This window comes from Bactrocera oleae, chromosome 2 (assembly GCF_042242935.1).
Source record: "Bactrocera oleae isolate idBacOlea1 chromosome 2, idBacOlea1, whole genome shotgun sequence".
NCBI classification, from domain to species: domain Eukaryota; kingdom Metazoa; phylum Arthropoda; class Insecta; order Diptera; family Tephritidae; genus Bactrocera; species Bactrocera oleae.
In genome coordinates, this window is record NC_091536.1 from 1206014 (window position 1) to 1226169 (window position 20156).

A 20156-nucleotide genomic window follows, 5' to 3' on the forward strand; every position below is an offset into this window, starting at 1 on the left:
TACATATGTTTAATATTTTGATTTTGAGCAGTCTGTTGATAATTGCCGACATATACGTAAATTAGTAATTTATAAATATGTATACTTATGATTATTATAATATTATATGTATATGTACACATTAATTATGAAAGATACCATATGCTAAATCAGTAGTTTAATTAGAACAGTTCGATTCGAAAGTTTGATGATAATTTAAACACATTTGCCATTTTGTGCAATAAATACTGCAAATACAAATTCAAATTACTAGATACAAATTCTGCCTCCATATAAATATATATTATTTTCGTTGTTGTCGTCTCATAATATTTGAAAAATCACGAACGTATGGTGTATATTTAATTGAACTGACAACGCCAAATATAGTCAGCGCCCACAACTGGTTAATATTAATAAACAAATCTACTTTTTAATTGTTACTGTTTTAAAGAAAACCTCATGAATTCTTTCAATAGATACAAATTTATATTTTTTATAACGATAAATGTACTATATGTTCCTATAGGGTTAGCGCGACATTGTTACCAACAAGGCAACGCTTAACAAAATTTGTATTGCGTATGGCCACCGGTTACTGATGAACAACAGTTGTCTACTTATACGAGTATATTCTTATTACTTATCTTGCTAACCAGTTTCAGGCAAGCCATTGTTGTATGTAAGAAACGTAGTTTTACTTTAATTTTTTTAAAAATAGTTAGATTTTTTAAATCGGTTAATATTGTAAATAATGTTTCAATATTACAAATACTCAAAAATGCAACTTATAACATTTGGTTGATGGAATGCTCCGAAATGTAAACCGTTTTATGCCGCTTTCATATACACACATACATCTGATTTAACTTTTGATATTACGCAGGTATACTAGAGAACATCCTGCAGGAACAGTGACATTCATTTTATTAGTAATTTGACAGACCCAGCTAAAAAAATTTTGTCAGCGCGCAGTACAAAGTTTCTACAATTTTCTTAAACGCGGTGTGCAAACACTGATGTAAACAAACGTATGCGTGTGAGTTTGCATCTCTCTCTCACTCTGTCTGAAATTTGTCTGTTATTATTGTAAATCTATCACAGATTAAAAATTCTTTTGCGCTGTAGATAATGTAAGTTTGATTTCTTTAATAAATTCAAAACTTTTAATTAAAATAAATTGTAGGTATGTACATAAATATTAGAAAAGAAAAGCAACAAAAAATGTAATTAAATAAAAAATTATTTCCCATGATTCAGTCCTTGGCTCTTCACAGAAGCTCTGCGTGCTTCTTTCTTCAATTCATGGATATTTCATAATGTAAAAATGCCTGAATAAAAATGAAACTTAAATAAAAGTATATATTATATAACATTAAAAAACTCCTCTCTTTTATTAAAATTTATTTTAATGTTTATGAACAGAAAACACAAAATAGTTAAGGCTGTTTCTTCGCTTCGTTGTTTAAGTATGAATTGCTAAGCAAAGCGAGTAAAGTTGTATATGAATGGGCCATTTTTGCACAGAATTATGGAACACTTTTGGTTTCGGAAATCACTATATTGGGGTTATCTGAACTGTAGACCTGATTTTATATTTCGACACAAAGGAAATTATTGTTAGAAAAAGGGGGCCTTTGAATTTCTTTAAGATAATTCAAATATAGACTGGTGTATTCTGTATAAAGTCAGTGAGAAATTAGAAAAATCTTATATTAGGTATTGGAGGAATGGATAATAATAATAATAATAAACCCAACGATTACCCTCCTCCCGCCCAACCGACGCGAGGGGCGCAATCCGCATACGTGCGGAATTAGCCGAGTCAGAAAAGGCAAGAGAGTTTTTTAAGTGTTGAGATCTAAAACTGCTCAGCTACAGAAACAAAAATTTCAACAGCTAAGATCTAAAGTTACAATATAATAAATTGTTACATTTTCATTTATTAAGAGAGAACAATAAAGTCTTTTTAATTTTGAAAAGTGAGTCAGATAAGTCAAATGTGCTGGAATGAGAATTAAAATCATGACATATACGGCGGAATGGCTCGTTTAGTTCAAAATTTGATCTACAGGATTTTAGCAGTAAAGGTCTAAACTGCCTCGAAAGGCGAACCGGGATATTAAATTTAATTTCAGACAGGAGAAAAGAACTGCAAACAGTTCCATTCAAAAGTTTCACTAAGAATATTATGCCAAGCATTTCCCTACGACTAGAAAGTGTAGGTAGATTAATAAGTTTTAAACGACTTGTGTATGGAGGTAGACTTACCCTAGCATCCCATCGGAAATGCGCTAAGGCGAAAAGTAAAAATTGTTTTTGAACCGACTCTAACTTGTCAGAATGGATTTGGTAGCTAGGGTTCCATACCACAGAACCATATTCCAATATAGGTCTAACCAAAGTTGTATAAAGTGTTTTAGTAATATACGGATCTCTAAATTCTTTAGACCAACGTTTAACAAAACTGAGGACAGCTTTTGCTTTCAAGACCATGGTATCAATATGAAGACTGAAATTAAGCTTAGGGTCCATATTAACTCCCAAATCAACATAGTTTAAAACTTGCTCTAGAATATGGTGTTTTATTACGTAAGAAGAGGGGTGCACAGATCTACGGGAAAAGCACATCGTCTTACATTTATTGAGATTCAATGGCAAATCATTTCTATCACACCATGCAACCAAATTGTTTAAGTCTGTTTGCAACAGACACCTTTCCTCAGTTGAAGTGTATGATTTAAAAAGCTTTACATCGTCAGCGTATAATAAAATTTTTGAGAATTTTATTACTGAAGAGATATCGTTAATAAACAACAAGAACAGAATCGGGCCAAGATGACTACCTTGCGGAACACCAGAAGAAACATTAATTGTATCTGAAGGTGTATCCTCAAATATCACTCGTTGTGTTCTATTATAAAGATAGGAAGATACCCATTGAAGGAATCTTGGCTGAAAGCCCAGAAGATCAAGTTTATGTATGAGAATCGAGATATTTACTTTATCGAAAGCTTTGCTAAAGTCTGTGTATATAACATCCGTATGCTTATGTTCCCTAAAACCCAATGATACATGGTTTACAAATTCAAGTAAGTTTGATATAGTCGAGTTCCCTTTACGAAATCCATGCTGAGATGGGGAAATTAACGGAGAAATCGAAAAGGTTATATGGTCAGTGATGATAGCTTCAAAAAGTTTAGGTATAACTGATAGTTTTGCGATACCTCTATAGTTTTCAATGTTCGATCTAAATCCACTTTTATGCAAAGGGATTATAAATGACTGTTTCCATATTGAAGGAAATATACCGTGTTTAAGAGAGGAATTAAATATCCTTGTCAAAGGCAAGTAAATATATTTGGTACTATTTTTTAGGAAGCATGAGGGTATCATGTCTGGGCCATAACTAAAAGATGGTTTTAACTTATTTAAATTAAAAAGGACGTCTTCTTCAGAAATAACTGGGGCGTTAATTAAAGTATTCGAACACAGCACTTGCTGATAAGAAAAAGTTTTGGAAGAATTATTACAGTAGTTTGACTTGAAAAATTCTGCAAACATATTGGATATAATATCATTGTCACTTGAAATGATAGATTTGTATTTCATTGCGGACGGAAATTTGGAAATCCTGCGTTTGGAGTTGACGAAATCATAAAACGATTTTGGATTACTTACAATATTTTTTTTAACTTTATTTAAGTAATTATTATAACATTTTTTGTTTAGGTCAAAATATTGTCGACGCAATAGCGAATATTTAGAATAGTCGACAAGTGAACCGGTTTTTTTAAAATGTTTAAAGGCTCGAGTTTTTCTGTTTTTCAATTTATATAACTCTTTCGAAAACCACGGACTTATGCTTTTGTTTTTGTTAACAATTACTATTGGAACATACTTTTCAAATAATTTCATAATAATATTATTAAAATGAGAGACACTCAATTCAGTGTCACCATTATAATTAGGCCATGTTATTGTAGAAAGTTCTATATTTAATTTTTTTAAATTAGCTTTTGCAAAGTTAAACCGAGTATAGAAGCACGACGTTTGATGATTATTATCCCGTACAATGCCTGAGATTTCGACAGATATTTCCAAAGCAGGATGATATGAGTCCTCTGGTAGAACAAGAGGATTACTCTGAATAACGGAACACTTTGCAGAGGTATCAACGTATACTAAATCTAAGCATTTACCAAATTTATTCGGAATCAAATTAATTTGGTTCAGACCCAACTCGGACATTTTTTCGAAAAACTCATTAAAACATGACCGATTGCAAATCGGCACGATATAGTCATCGAATGGTTTCCACGAAGCACACGGTAAATTGAAATCACCTAATACAATTATTGAATCTGCATTATTTGCCATCGAGGTAGCACTATTTATTAAAGAAGCATGATGCATGTATACAGATAAGTCGGAATGGGGTGGTATATAAGATAGGGTTAAATAAATAAAGCAACTATTAACGTATACTCTAACACATTTAAATTCAAATGAGTCGGTCCCTGGAACAAGAATATTTTCAGATGGGATAGAGGAATGCACGGCAAATAGAACACCTCCACCGATTCTGTTCAGTCGATCACATCTAAAAATTTGAAATTCGCTGTTTAAAATCTCATTATCAAAAATGTGAGGTTTTAACCAAGTTTCTGTAAATCCAATTATATGGAAATTAAAATTGGAACTGTTCAAATACAAGTCAGTTAATTTTGTATTAAGACCTCTAACATTTTGATAATAAATGCTTAGCGAATTTCTACCAATCAGTTTTTTATATCGGTGGTTTCTTTTGGTAATTTAACACTGTTTTCCTCAGTTTGACTTCTAAGTTTAGGTTTAAATTCGCGTACAAAAGTCCCAGGTGGCCAGAATGAACTATCTAAGATCTTTTTGAATGTTTCAAGAGATACGTCTATTTTAAACGATGATATACTTCTATCATAATTGAAGTTAAATTTACGTATATTGATATCATCGATTTTTAAACGTGACGAAATGTAAGATTTAATGTCCTCCACCAAGGTATCTTTGGCAAGTCTCGAAATAAATATAGACTTTTTAGGTGGAATAACTATCAAGTTATTAACTGATGCTACTAAGTTAATAGGGGGAGCCTCTGGAATTGTGAGACACTTATTACTATTAGATAGAGCTTTTGGGGAATTGAGCTCTTTGGAAGTTGACGGCTTATCACCTTGAGGGCAAGGAGAAGAGAGATTTATTAGGTCATTGGGAGGAGACGTTCTTTTCTGAACAGAAGAACTAAGTGTTACTTCATCGGAAGGACGTTTACGCTTAGGAGCAGGTTTAGAGGATTCGTGAGAATCATTCAGGCACTTAAAAGATTTGAACAATTTTTCATAGTGCCTAAATTTTTCAGTGAGGGTTACAAGATCACGACCGATTTCGTTAAAGCCATTGCGTGTCTCCCTATAAACTTTAAATAGATCGATTTCAATAGATCTACAATTTAAACAGGACCAACGCAATCCCTTACAGTCGATAATAGAATCTAAGATTCTACCAGTCAGTCCAGCACATTTAATATGGGCAAGCCCATCACAAAGCCAGCATGAAACGTAGCGATCTGACTCGCCTTTAATGTTACAATTGGGGAAGTTACAAGACATAATAAACCACAAGAATGAAGATCAAATAAAAGAGTAGGTAGAATTTAATAGATTAATAATAAATTAGTGTGTTAATAAAATATTAATAATAATAAATTCAATTAAGAACAATTTTTTGTTTTTTTTTTTATCAAAGTTTAAAACCAAGACAATTTGAAGAAGCAATATAGCGAGCAGTTTTAGAAGCACTGTAACAAATAAAAAACTAAACGCAACACAGCTGTGAATAAAGAAGTAAATAAGATAAACAAAGTGAGAAAATAGAATAAAATAAAACAAAATGAAAGAAAGGCTGACTCGGCACCAAAAATTGGAAAGTTTAAACTTTTTAATACTTTTTAATACCGCACAAAACAGAACATAAAATACTTATCAAGAAACTGAGAGTTTAATCACTAAAAATGTGTATTAACACGGTAATAAAAATCAGTTAAACTTCGAAAATTTTTTAAAATAAAAACACAAATGTACACAGCTAAAAAAATTGCAGCTAAACAGCTTGAAGTGTTGCCACCTTTTGGATAGGAGGACATTTTTTACACAAAATTTATAGTTCCATTCCGGTCATTTTTGGATAAAAGGTGCAACATAAGAATACCGGAATAATTTAGTAACCCCACGTTTGGTTGAAATTATTCATGAAGTCCTGAAATATGAAATTTCAACTTAAAACAGGCGGTGCCAGGCTCACTGCTCAACTGTTTCACTGCAGTTCTTCCGTGCGATATCGGTTGTAAAATTTAATGCTTCTGATATATCTGGTTAGTTATCGCACTTTTAGTAAGCGTGGTTATAACCAAATTAAATTTTTTTTACGCTGTATGAAGATGTACTAGAAGGACTTGTCGCCAACGAGTTTGGTCGATTTTGATTCAATGGTTGTGCGTGGTGTGGACTTTAAATTTATTAGAGACTCAAAACTTCGATACGCCTTAATAACCGTTTTAAAATAAACTTACGGCTTAGTTAAAACACTTTATAAACTTTTGATTAACGGCATTTTGTTAGCGTGCCAATGATTCGATTTTTCTCATCTGCACCAACCGCTCTGCCATGGATTATGTGTAGTAAGATATATTGATGAATATTAAAATTTTTACTCAAGCATGGTCAAAGAGACATAACAAATTCAACGCATCTCATCTTCCTGATCACATTGATATACTTATACATAACTTTATATCTAACTCGATTAGTTTGAGGTGTTACAAATAACAGTTAGGTGAACGAAACTAATATATATTGTACATTCAGATGGTGTGGCTCAAAATAAGTTGAAAAAATTCAGTAATTAAGGTACCAACTTGTAATATAATGATAATATTATATTGAATACATTGTAAAGTTATTTTTAAAGCTCAATAATCTAACTATTTACATATTGAGTTTTCTTAATTCGCTCTGCAAAGTGGGTTACGTATTCCATATATGACATTAAATTACTTAACTTAAGATATTTACAAATTCATACATGTGTGTGTATATATATTCCAATTTACAATTAGAGTGTGTCTTTTCTATTCTTTCCCTGAATATCTTTACCATATTTATTGTCCTCGTCACAGGAAATACATTTAATTATAATTCGTTTCTGATCAGCTCCGCTTTTGGTTGAAATATAAACTGGAGAACTGTCATTTTTGGCTTTCTCTTGTATGCAGTCCACAACGATTTTATTCGGGGTTTTATCCATGGTGATCCTCTCGCGAAGTGAAGTTTGCGCAACCTGTATCTGTGTCTCCATTGTGCTACGTTTCCAAATATTTTTGCCCTCTACTAATGTAAAAAGAAGAAGAAGAAGTAAAATATTAAAATTGTAATACAGTTCACATATGTTCATGGCATAACGATAACAACAGTAAGTTCAAAATGTTAGACCAGTTATTTATTTCAAAAACTTAATTTATTTTATTAAAAGTATACTTTACGGTAACTAAAACATTATTTAATTAACAGAGTTTGTTTGCTAGATTTTTAAAATCGGGTGTCAGTGGTACTAGGAGTGACTAAGCTATAATGAGGTGGAATAATCTTGGGATACCTTCCACTATTATGCAAGAGTTTTTTTGTCTAGTTGAATTTGTTAGTTTTGATTGGATGCAATTCATAGGAGTTTACAAATACTGCTTTTTCACGAATATTCGCGACCAGTTTTGACAATACTTCCCAACTGCGTGCGAGAATTATTGACATGAAATTGTTAGGTGGTTGAAAGCGGAAAGACCCTCAAACAAATAGGAAAACATTAACATAAGTAGAGGTCAGAGGAAAAATATGTAACTTTAAATTTTGCCTTAAATGGTTGTAGTAAAAAGTTAGGTGGAGATTGGTAAATCTATATGCGTAAAAAAGAAAGTCGTCTATTTATAACTCAAGCACGGCTAAAATTGGTGGGGAGGTAGCTTAGAACCAGTAATCAGAACATAGGTATATGTTTATTATCCCGTTCTCGTGGGACGTGACATTAAAAGTAGTATAACAAAACGTATCTAACGTAACTGTTTGTTCAGAGTAAACTTCTAAACTGAATCCTGAATGAAAACAAATAAGGAAGGGTTAAGTTCGGGCGTAACCGAATATTTTATACTCTTGGAACTTGCAAGGATCAAAGCCGCCAAAATGCCTTCAGGTGTTGAGAAACCTTTATATTAAATGTTGCGAAAGAATTTAACATTCATTATTCGACGAAATCGTGAATGGATTACAATCCAATTTGTATCTTATGAACTTACATTCATTAAGATACCTCACACACCATCACCAATGCCATATATTATATAAAGAGTAAAGTCAATTAGGTGTTAGAAAATTTTAATATTAGTTATGTACAAGTATATAGGTGCTACAGAAAGTTTTCACCAAATTTTTTCCATTTTAAGCACAAAGATACATTATTAGAGAAACAGGCTCAGGCAGGTAAAAGATCGAGATATTGTTTTCCACTAAATGTGTCATCATTAAATTTTGATAGCGACACCTATAAAGCCTTCTCCTATCATCTCGGTTGAAAATTTTATGCCTCTGATGCATTTATTTATAGATTTATCGCACTTTTAGTATATATTAACAAAACCGTTATACAAATTGGGTTATTATAGCCTGCTGTTATCATAAAAAGATGTGGATATCTCTCCGTATTTCAATAATATATCTCAAAGATTAACTGATTATTCGGTTCGGTTCGGAAAATCAGCCATATGCACCGCGGTCCACATATCCGGTATCTGGGGGCTTGTAAAGTTATAGATCAATTTTGACAATTTTTAGTCATGAGGTAGCATAAGGTATGTAGGTATAGTATGTAGTATGTAGTATTTCTGCAAAGTTTTATACCGCCGTATTCATTGCTACTTGATTTACATACAGGAAGTGAAAGAATCAGATGGAATTTAAAATTGTGTTATACGAGAAGTAAGCGTAGTGGTGATTTGATTTCGGCCATTTTCACAATATAAAATAAAAATCTCAAAATACATAGTGTTATATACCGGATTTAGTTAAAATTGGTTAAGTAGGTCATGAGATATAGAATGTCACCTAAAGGTGAGCAGTGTCAGTCCCGTTGTTCAATTATGATACCAGCTCGCATAAGTAGTTTTCAACATAATCTTTATATGGGGAGTGGGCGGAACTTTTTCCCGATTGTACTCTGTGTGGGAGGAAGTACCAAAAGGATTTGTCCTAAGCTTATATGTGTAATAAAGCTGTAACGGTTAGTGAGATTTGTACGAGGACATTAAACAACCGAACTTTTTGCGACATCAAGGAACACGTGTACCAAGTTTCACCAAGATATCTCAATTTTTACTCCAGTTATAGCTTGCACGGACAGACGAACTCGTCGCGTCATCCTGATCATTTATATATAAATATATATGTACATATATAACTGCAATTAGTTTAAGGGGTAACAACAACAGTTAGGTAAACAAAACTGTAATACTACAATATATAGCAACATGTTGGAAGAATATAAAAATGTATTATGAACCTTTAATAGTTTTTTGAAAACTGTTTTTATTAGCAATTAAATTCGGGGAATCCGTCTTGCGACTAGCTGCACCATAACAACAACAACATATGATCCTTTGAAAGTACAATCGAAATCTAAACAAACAGGAACAAAAAGCGTTAATAATAAATTTATGTTCAGCCTAAATCTTGTTACCTTTTATTCATCCAATAGTATATTATTGGATTTACCATGGCATTCGACATAGCTAACCAGTAGAACCCCAAGTACATATGTTGTACGTATTTGGCGGATGTGATATCGTTGTTGTGGTAGGCATATATGAAAAACATATGATATGGCAACCAGCATATTGCGAATATTAAAACGATGGCGATAAACATCCGTACTACTTTTCTTTTCGACTTCATAGACTCCATTTGACGATCAATGTTTTCTCCAATAGAACGACTTCCCCTAAAATAATACAGATGGTTACAAAAGATTGAAATACACATATGCAAATATAGCAAGAAATATTTGAATACCAGAGAACACGACCCATCAAGGTATAGCATATTAGCATGACAACCATTGGAATGCCATATGTGAGTATAAGGATTATAATGTTGTAACTGCATGTCAAAAATATTTGGGTTATTAAAAAGATATATATGTATATATATATATATTAGTTAAATTCAATACGTACGCATAATCTGATATCGATGTTGGATAGCGTCCATCTGGCCACAGCATAAAACACACAGTTCTCGATTTGCCATTGTAATATCTGGAAATAATCAAAGGTTTTCAAAATATTAGCCTTAAAAATCTATACATACTCTTTTGTAATGGAATAAACTAATTTTGGAACGGTTCACACCACGGTTCACGGTTTATTGTTTTTTATTTAGATATTATTACCTTTTCGTCATTGTGCTCGAGTACAATAAGCAGGGCGCTGCTAGCAAACAACTAATAACCCATATCAGTAAAAGAATGATCCGTACTTTTCGTCTTGATGTGCGTCTCTTCAAAGGGTGAACAATTGCGAAATATCTTCAAGAAAATTAAATACATTTATTAAAATAACAGGCAATATTTTTTTTAATTGCGTAGAAAATATTATTACAATATTTCATATTAAACCTAAACCTGGTAAAAATGCAACGTTGCAATAATGCAATTTAATATGCTTATAAAATGTTTTTAAATTAGGTCTTTGGCATTTCAACATATTTAGTTTAATTCTTGCCTTCTTCTCCCAGAATTTCAGTTAGACAGAAAATTGTGGAAACTCTTCAGGTAGTTAGCAGATCTTATGTTATCCCTGCGCCATACGCTACAACGGTAATCATTATACACTTTTCAGGCAAACTTAAATACGTGATGGCAATGTTGTATATACATTCGATTTAATAATATAAAAATAATATCTAAAGCCAACATGGTATACAGGAGAGATTCCCTCTTCAAGTTCATATAACTAATCAATTCTAATACTCTTGCAGCATGTTGCTACAGAGTACAATAGCGTGGCACCCAGATTTAGGTGAAATCACTTCCCATAACACAAAGTTTAAATTCCACATGATTATTTCTCTTTCCAGTACAGAAATCAAGCACCAATCAATATATTCGGATAAAACTTTGCAAAAATAGGGCCTTTGAGGTATGCCATCTCGAGTCTAAAAATTGTCAAAATCGGACCATAATGGTCAAGCCGCCACATGCGGAATACGTGGAATCATATGGCTGACTTTTTGCCGAAAATATCGGTCAATCTGAGAGAAATGTTATTCAAACTCGAGGAAAATGTTTCCTTGATATTGATATACCCTTGTGTCAAAAATTGGTTGAATCGGGTCGATACTTCCATTAGCCCATTTACCGAATATAAAGATTTTCGAACTTTCAGTTGACTATATACCATATTAATGGTTTGGCGCTCAATATAAATGAAAATGGTCTTGGTCTAAACTTCATATCCCTAATATAATGAATTCCGACCATTTGGTTGAGGTTTTTCACATCAACTCCATATTTTAAGTTCAGCCTCTTCAGTTGAGTTTACGAGTATATCACATATATGACGGGGAGTAACATACCTATAGTAATAAAATTAAGGGACTTCAAAAAAAGTTAATATGATATCATTTTAATATTGCCAACACCTGATGGTATTTAGCCGGCTTTGATCCTTTCAAGTTGCAAGAGTATGAAATATTCGGTTACACCCGAACTTAAACCTTCCTTACTTGTTTTTTATCTATAACGTCTTGCAAAGGGCTTAATATTTTTGTTCACCAACTAACATTATGAACTTATTTCCGGACGTCGAATTGTTTGTCTATAGGTCTCTCCGCGCAAGAGATACCTTGAGTAACAATTCAGAAATCTTATGAAGCTTGGGCTTAGATTACAAATAAAATTTCGGTGCCTTTGATATAACTTACTTTTAGCATAATGGATTCGGTATTAAAGCTAAGTGAACACGTGATCAAAATTTTTAGTTAACTTTGTAATAATTATTTTAAATAATATTGCCTGTTGAACGTAAAATGATATTTATGGGCATATTTGCAAATTGATATATTTATGTACCATATGTATTCCGTTATGTTATTTATGCATATTTACAGCCTTAACAGTTCAGTTCCTTACCTATCCAGTGATATAGCCACAAGGGTAAACACTGATGTGGAGACGGTCACATTCGCCATGAAATTATTTATTGTGCAGTAAATAGAACCGAAGGGCCAATCTGAATTCAGCATAAAGATGAAATTGAAAACGCAGTTCAATGAGGACATCAGCAAATCCGCTATGCTCAAGTTGAGCAAAAAGTAGTTTGTAACAGTGCGCATACTGCGATGACCTTCAGTATGGACCCATTGGAAGTATTGCATAGTTAACAAATACAAAAACACAAATTATGATTAACATTAATTTAAGTAAATGACACTTTTTTTAAAATTGAAAAATATACAATGAATAAAAAATGTTTGATTAAGATAACGCTCTACAGCCGATGCAACCATATTGAACACACATTTTGGATATTTTCTCTTTCATCACTAATATAGAACCACTATGAGAATTACCATAACAGTTGTTCAATATTTCTTAAGTGGGAAACATTGATTTTAAAACTGCCCAAAAATTCATAAGCAATGAATGAAAAACTATATTATTTTCACCAAGAAAATATAGTATATGCATTTTGTTCTAATACCGATGATCCTTCATCTTTAGAAAACGCTAAAATCATCTTCTAAAATGATATTCCCTGTCTAAAATAGCTTTACACTAGCATTACATTGTATTCCATATTCAGTTTCATGATTGTTGTTTAAGTCGGACTTGATCCGTAAAAGCTTTGCTAAGGTTATCTCATCAAACTATTATATAATAAAAAGAAAATGTTATATATATATTTATATACAAATAAATTGTGATATATTGTACACGTAGATTGAAAAGTTTCAGCCCTTGAAATGAAAAAATACTCTATTTGGTATGAAATATATTTTTTTATTCAATCTCCCTTAACTACAATACATATATTCCATTGATCCTCCAATAATCCATCCCTATAATGACTTTCCGGAAGCTTTGCAAAATACCCGTCTTCGGCTGTAGGTGCTTCTTCAATCGACGAAAAACGTTTTCCACGAAGGAATTGTTTCAGGTTTCTGAAGGTTACTAGTCGCTGGGAGTCAAATCTGGTGAATACGGTGGATGCTCCAGCAATTCGTACTTTAATTCGTTGAATTTTGTCATTGTTAAAATATCTTTGTGAGGCAGGTGCATTGTCTTGATTAAAAATGATTTTTTATGCTGGTATTTTTTGACTAATTTTTTTATCCAGCTGATCAAAAAGACTGTAATAATATTCAGAGTTAATCGTATTACCTTTTTGCAGATAATCAATCAGCAAAATTCCATTTGCGTCCCAAAAAACTGACGCCATAACCTTCTTTGCTGATCGTTGTGACTTCGCCTGCTTTGGAGCTCAACAACCAGCTTCAGTCCACTGTAAACGTTCTTGTTTCAATTTAGGATCATGGTGGTAGATCCAAGTCTCATCCATAGTTATATACTGAGAAATTTGTTTTTGATCCAGTTTTTGTTTAATTGTTAACATGTGCGGCACTAACTTTCCCAACAGCTTTGTCATATGTAATTCTCCATGTGAAATATGAAGTACTCGTTTGTCTGATATGCCTATGGTATTAGCAATTGCACGCATAGTCAAACTTGGATCTTCACTTACAATATTATGAACTTGCTCATTGATTTCTGGCGTGGTTACGGTTTTTGGTCGTCTTTCGCGTGGATCGTCTTCAAGCCTAGTACAACCACGTTTAAATTCACCGGCTCTAAATTCAACGATGCGTTTTGAATGTGAGGACTCCTTATACACTTCTAACAATTTTTCATTAATTTCCTTTGCTTTTAAACCTTTCAAAACAAATAATCTAATCACTGTGCGATATTAAATTTTTTTGCATATTAAAAGCTTGTAAATTTGGAGCTAGTAGTGCTATTTCTTGGTGAAAACAATCAACTTTTCAACTGTATGTATTAGGGTGTCCCAAATTATTTATTTCTCGAAAATTAAATCGCATACCCTCTATTTTTTTTAAATGACCTTATTACTGTAAATAAAAAATATTATTGCATAAATTTTTGTATTGGAAAAATGCAAGAGATTTTTAGAAGTTTAGTTTTATTTAGTTAATAAAAGACTAATAAGCCCAAAACATAATATTATCCAATATTATACATAAAACAACATTATTATACAAGAATTTTTTTCTCTTTCACCATGTTGCTACTGAGTATAATAGTTTTGTTCACCTACGAATGTTTGTATCACCCAAAACTAATCAAGTTAGATATAGCGTTATGTAAATGATTAGGATGCAGAGACGAATTGAAATCCGGGTGACTGTCTGTCCTTGACTTAAAATTGAAATATCTTGATTAAACTTGATACACATGTTTCTGGCTGTTGTAAGACCATTGGTATTGGAGAGGGCCGTAATCTGACCATTGCCACGCCCACAAAACGAGATACAAGACTGTTATTTGGTAGGTCACATTAGGGAGGGACATCAGCTGTTTACATTTTTTTAAAGTGGGCGTGGCCCCACCCTTTAATAGGCTTATCTCCTAAACCGCTAAAGCTATAAAGCCAAAGTCATTTGGGACAAAGCCAATAAGCCCCCTTTCGACAGTTTAAAAATGGGTGAAATCGGGTGACCCCGCCCACTCTTCATATAATGGATTTGCTTAAAACTACTGAAATTGCAATAATTTATTAAATAAATAAATCAGAGACGTTAAATTTTACACATAGTATGGTAAAATTAAGCTTTGAAGGGGCCAAAACAAATATTGTACAATGGGCATGGCACCACCCACCTTTAGGTGAAAACCCATATCCCCTCCTCGACCGATTTCATTTCAAATTCGGTAAATTATCACTGAGAATAATTTTCCAACAAACTGAGCAGTCACAAACTCTTTCATCTATTCTTAAAATCAATTGGATTCCGCATGTTCATCGCGTTTTTCTGCGCGAATTCATTGAATTGAGGACTTATTTACAGAAAACTTGCGAATACTGATATTTATGGTACACTGGTAAAACTTGTTTATTAAAAGAAAGTTTTGATTCAGTTATTTTTCCTAAAAATGCGTAGTTCCACTGACATGTTTTCCAAACAAAAAATATGGTTTAATGTATAAGAAACACAAATTATAACATGCATGGCGATAGTTCATGTTTGTCGGCTGTGATAACCAAGTATTGACAAGTTCCGATGCAAATCGGCACAGTTTAACGTAATCCTACCTACACCAAATTTAGTTTCCAATTGTTTCAACATGATTCAAACAAATTAGAAGGGCATGCGCTTAAAAACAAAACTGTAATTTTTTTGAGACACCCTATATATATATACATACTTTATATCTTTTTCCTTCTCCTGCAAAATTATAAAAAGTGATGCTACGTTATATTGCATTTTAGGGGCCGATATATGTGAAAAGTGCGTTTATAATTTGAATTAATATTGAATCTTTAGTTTTAAATCGAGGAAATGGTATCTAGTATGTAAGTCTTACCAGCAACAATCCACAAAACAATGCAGTTTCCGGCAATTGCTACAAACAGCATCATACCAAAGATAATCGCCCAAATAGTTTTTTGTTCCCATGGCAATTCGTACGGTCTCGTCGGTGACGGAAATAAGCATTCGGTTAAAAAGTCCCTGTGAAGACAAATTTTTATTCATAAAAAGTATATTCAAATTTATGTCGAACTATAACATTATGTCAAATGAGAAATATTTCATTAATTTCTAGTTTTATGCTATCATTGATTTGTTTTGTTCATCTAACCGGCATTTGTAATACCTAAAACTAACCGCGATAAATACAGTTATATATATCAAAATGATTAGGATAATTACTCGTCCATCCGATGATTGCCACGGCTACAAAATGCCTGTAAAAAAACGTATAAAGTGCCATAAACCCAAATTAGAATATAAAACTTTAATTTGATACGGGGGATTGCAGTAGTGAACGGCGCCTATGAATTGAAAATTCTTAAAAAATGGGTATGTCTCTTTACAGTTGTAATATGCATACCTCCCAATCCACTAAAACTATTTCAACCAAACTTTCTGAGAAGAAGTCTCATATGCGTCATAGACATTTAATTTAGAACATTAAAGGAATAAAGTGACGCAACTGCTTGACACATTGCAAAAAAATCGGACTATCTGGACCGTCTGGCAATATATAATATAATGCTTTCAACAAACCGATTTCGCCCCCATTGTCAGTAATTGAATACCCTTATAAGCAAATAGAGTAGCATTCAAAATTATTCAGCAAAATGTAGTTTTGGAAGCAATGAAACCATTGTATTATGTCGCCTTGCCAGTATTGCTTCACGTCACAGAAAGGTTTAGAATGAAATATATTTCCAACTACTATACTACAAAATATTATTGAAAATCATTTTACAACTTTAGGTTTAATTGTATAGAACTAGATTTTCAAGTCCATTAAAAAAATACATTTTTCCTTAGAGCTATAAATAAAATTACACTCAATACCGGTAAAGAAATTCTTTAGTAAAACTTTTAAATCGCGATCCGTTTATCAAGAGCGTTTAGAGAGTGTTTTTTAAATCGTGTACACAGTTTTGAAGTAAATGAACCATTGTATACTATTACATTTTATTTGTTAGAGTCACTTTTTAGCATTAAAAACTGTATAAAAGATTCTATTAGGTTTCACTGCTTATTTAATTCTTCGCGTAATTCGGATTGGTAAGGCCAAGGTGATAGCAAAGGTTAAAAAAAATTACTGTCCCAGTTCGATTCAATTTAAATATACTCGTATATGTATGTTCTTTGTAAACACCAACTTGGTGCCAAGATAATTGACATCAATATAATTTTAACACTTATTATGTTATCTGTAGTTCAGTACAAAGTAAAACGTGTTGACATGGATGTTTTATATACATATATGGCTACTACATATTGTTTGCTGTATCAAATTGGTTAGTAGTTAGTGAACCCAATCGCAAAAATTCACTGTTTATTTGGCGGAAAGATGAAATTTCCCTTAGCCTAGTTCAGCGTTAGCCCGATTCGCTTTGTTTTAACGAGAGAAAGCAATGTACATATATTGAGTAAAATAATATAAATAAAGGTTGTAAATGTTATTAACTCACTTTGCATCATTAATGTTGTCTAGGTTGTCCTTATTCTCTATTATTCCAGAAAGTAGACTGATAACTTCCGAACGATTCAGGCTATTCAATACGGATGAATTTACAATAGTGTTAAGTCCGAAACGCCTGACAGCGAGTATTGTACAATTCACTAGTAGTTCGGTATCCACGATGTCCGACATTTTTGACATTTAACCGTACCTTTACCGCACAACTAAATACTTCGCCTTTTAACTACATATATACTTGTATGTATATGTATATAGAAATGCACACAGTAAACGGCATTTTGAAAGTTCTATAACCTTTCTTTTCATTTGTATAAGTAGGATAACTGTTATTTTTATGTAAAGTGTAAAAGTGAATAAACCAATATACAGTGAAATTCCTCAAAACCGGACACCCACCGTCGTGGTGGTTTTGACCGGCTATAGGAACTGTCAACATATGAGGGCGTGGCAAAACTAATGTTTAAAATATATTTTTATAGTCACAAAAAACAACAGAAGTTGTAATTTATGAAAGCTGTATATTTTACAAAACTATTTGTCTTTAGGAAAGATAAATATATAAGTTCACGAAACGATTTACCAAAATGAAAAATGAATCAACTCTTTTCAATAGAGGTGATCAAAAGCTTTAGACCCGAAGCCACTCGACAACAACATCAATAAATAATCTAAGATCCTATAGCCTAATTCTTCTATTATTTTAAGTGTACTGTACTAGAAAGTTTGCTGCTAATCACGTATCGACCAATTATCTCAGTCGAATTGCAGGTGTCATTGAAAAAGTGCAGTAACTTCTGAAAATACAGGTTAATGCAGTTATTTCTAAATGTCTACACATAAGTATACATATGTTCATACTTATCAAATTAAAATATGGGCGTCGGAGGTAAGTTTGCGTGGATGTTTTATTTTCTATTTAACTTTTATTTTCTCCACTAACTTTGTTTCTCACTTTTGGGTAAATTTTCACTCTTATACGGTTTTGTTCTTTAAAATCCTTCGTTTGTTTTGTCCTTACTTTCGTTACAAAAAAAATATTTTATAATATAAGTCATTATAAAAAACATTTCGTACTTATACATTTATGTATAGAACATATTCTATAAAATATACAGTTATACAGGTACACATGGTTAATATAACTAAAAAATTGTATTGCTTGAAAACCGTACTTGTACTCTTATATTGTATTTACATATATTTGGACGTTACATTAAAAAATTCAAGTAGATATTTAACAAAAAAGCGATTTTGCAATTCTTGGGCATTCATATCACTTTTTGAGTTTTCTACTGTGTATTGTGCTAATAAAAAGAAAATTAAAAATTAATTTCTAATACTTAATAACCAAACAGGATAATAAGGCGCTGTTAGATGACATGTCTATCGTTAGTCTTAAATCTTTGACAATTTCATATTAAATAAGTCTTCTATTCATTGTTGACAGAATAATGATACCAAAGTTTATGATTTGATGATAAAAAACAGCGAGAGCAGAGCAACATGCATTGCTCTCGAGCACCAATTTCTTAGGAATATGTGCGCACAAAAAACACAATTGTAAATACATAAATACAATATATACCTATGTATGGTACGTATGTACTTCAGTATTTATGGAGTAGTCTGCAAGGTGCGTTGGCGTAAATTTTTAAATTTTGCTACTTTATTATTTTAAAAACTTCAACTTCGATAAAATTTTTAGCCATATTTTAGCGGTTTCATCATAAAATCTCTCTTTTATCAACTTTATTATTATATGTGTATATTTTGTATTCGATTTGTGACACTAACTAATATTGTTCTATACATATACCTATGTACACATTTGTAAATACATCACATAATTCACGTTAGAGATTGTATTAATGAATTTATTCGAGTACAAATATAAAAGTTGCACAATTTTTTCTCGAGCAATTAACTTTTTGCTTAACAGAAATTGAAATTTGATAAATGGTATGCATTTTCTGAATGCGGCACAAACGAGTGTCTGTCAAACTTTAACTTTCTACTGAACTTCGCAAATTCGTATTCGTGAGTTCTGACTCTGCTAAAACCTGTGGTCACGCCAATCATAATGGGGCTGTTGTTGAGCCACCTTTTTATGTTCATTTTTATTTTACTCTTGCACATCCCTTAATTCAATGTTGTATTGGCTGAATTTGTTCTCCAGAGTCGAGAGTTTGACTTTCTATACTCTTGCAACATGTTGCTACAGAGTATAATAGTTTTGTTCACCTAATGTCGTTTTGATCACCTAAAACTAATCGAGATAGATATAGGTTTATATAAATATTAATGATTGTGACGAAAGTCTGTCTGTCCGTCAATCTGTCTGTGCAAGCTGTAACTTAAATATATATTAAAATATCGTGATAAAACTTGGTATGCGTATTCATTTGCAAAAATATGGGGTTCATAGATGGCTGTAATCGGACCACTGCCACATCCACAAAACGCCATTAATCCTATAAATTGCCATAACTAAGCCGCAAACTAAGATCCAAAATTGTAATTGAAATTTGCTTAAAAGTGGGCGTGGCACCGCCCCTCATAGGTTTAATGCATATATCTCCCGAACCATTCAAGCTATATCGCTCAAAATTACGCACGACAAATTATTTCGACAACTCTAACGATAGTGTGAAACCTGGCGAAATCGGATGATAACCACCTCCAATCCTCATATAATGGTTTTGTTAAAAACTACTAAAAGTGCGAGTAATCAACAACTTAATGCGTCAGATACATTAAATTGAAAATCAAGGATGAAACAATAGGGCTTTATAGGAGCCAGT

The 20156-nt window shown here is 32.3% G+C and overlaps 1 protein-coding gene across 5 annotated transcripts; it reads right to left on the reverse strand.

The window, feature by feature from the left end:
* Positions 1 to 6194: 6194 nt before the first annotated feature.
* Positions 6195 to 19395, reverse strand: TkR86C (Tachykinin-like receptor at 86C). Of its 5 annotated transcripts, none has more exons than XM_070106379.1 (12): positions 19172 to 19395; positions 18214 to 18372; positions 18071 to 18149; positions 17345 to 17678; positions 15718 to 15863; positions 12247 to 12460; positions 10507 to 10641; positions 10292 to 10372; positions 10128 to 10214; positions 9796 to 10056; positions 9619 to 9734; positions 6195 to 7400 (listed from the first exon to the last, which is right to left on the reverse strand). In XM_070106379.1, exons 4-12 carry the CDS (start codon positions 17533 to 17535, stop codon positions 7129 to 7131), a joined length of 1503 nt encoding a protein of 500 aa, XP_069962480.1. In that variant the 5' UTR covers positions 17536 to 17678; positions 18071 to 18149; positions 18214 to 18372; positions 19172 to 19395; the 3' UTR covers positions 6195 to 7128. The 5 variants fall into 5 exon arrangements, with proteins under 5 accessions (XP_069962480.1, XP_036229725.1, XP_069962477.1 ...); XM_036373832.2 differs by having other exon boundaries at positions 6195 to 7403; positions 19172 to 19393; XM_070106376.1 differs by lacking the exon at positions 19172 to 19395 and adding an exon at positions 18941 to 19145 and having other exon boundaries at positions 6195 to 7403.
* Positions 19396 to 20156: the final 761 nt, after the last annotated feature.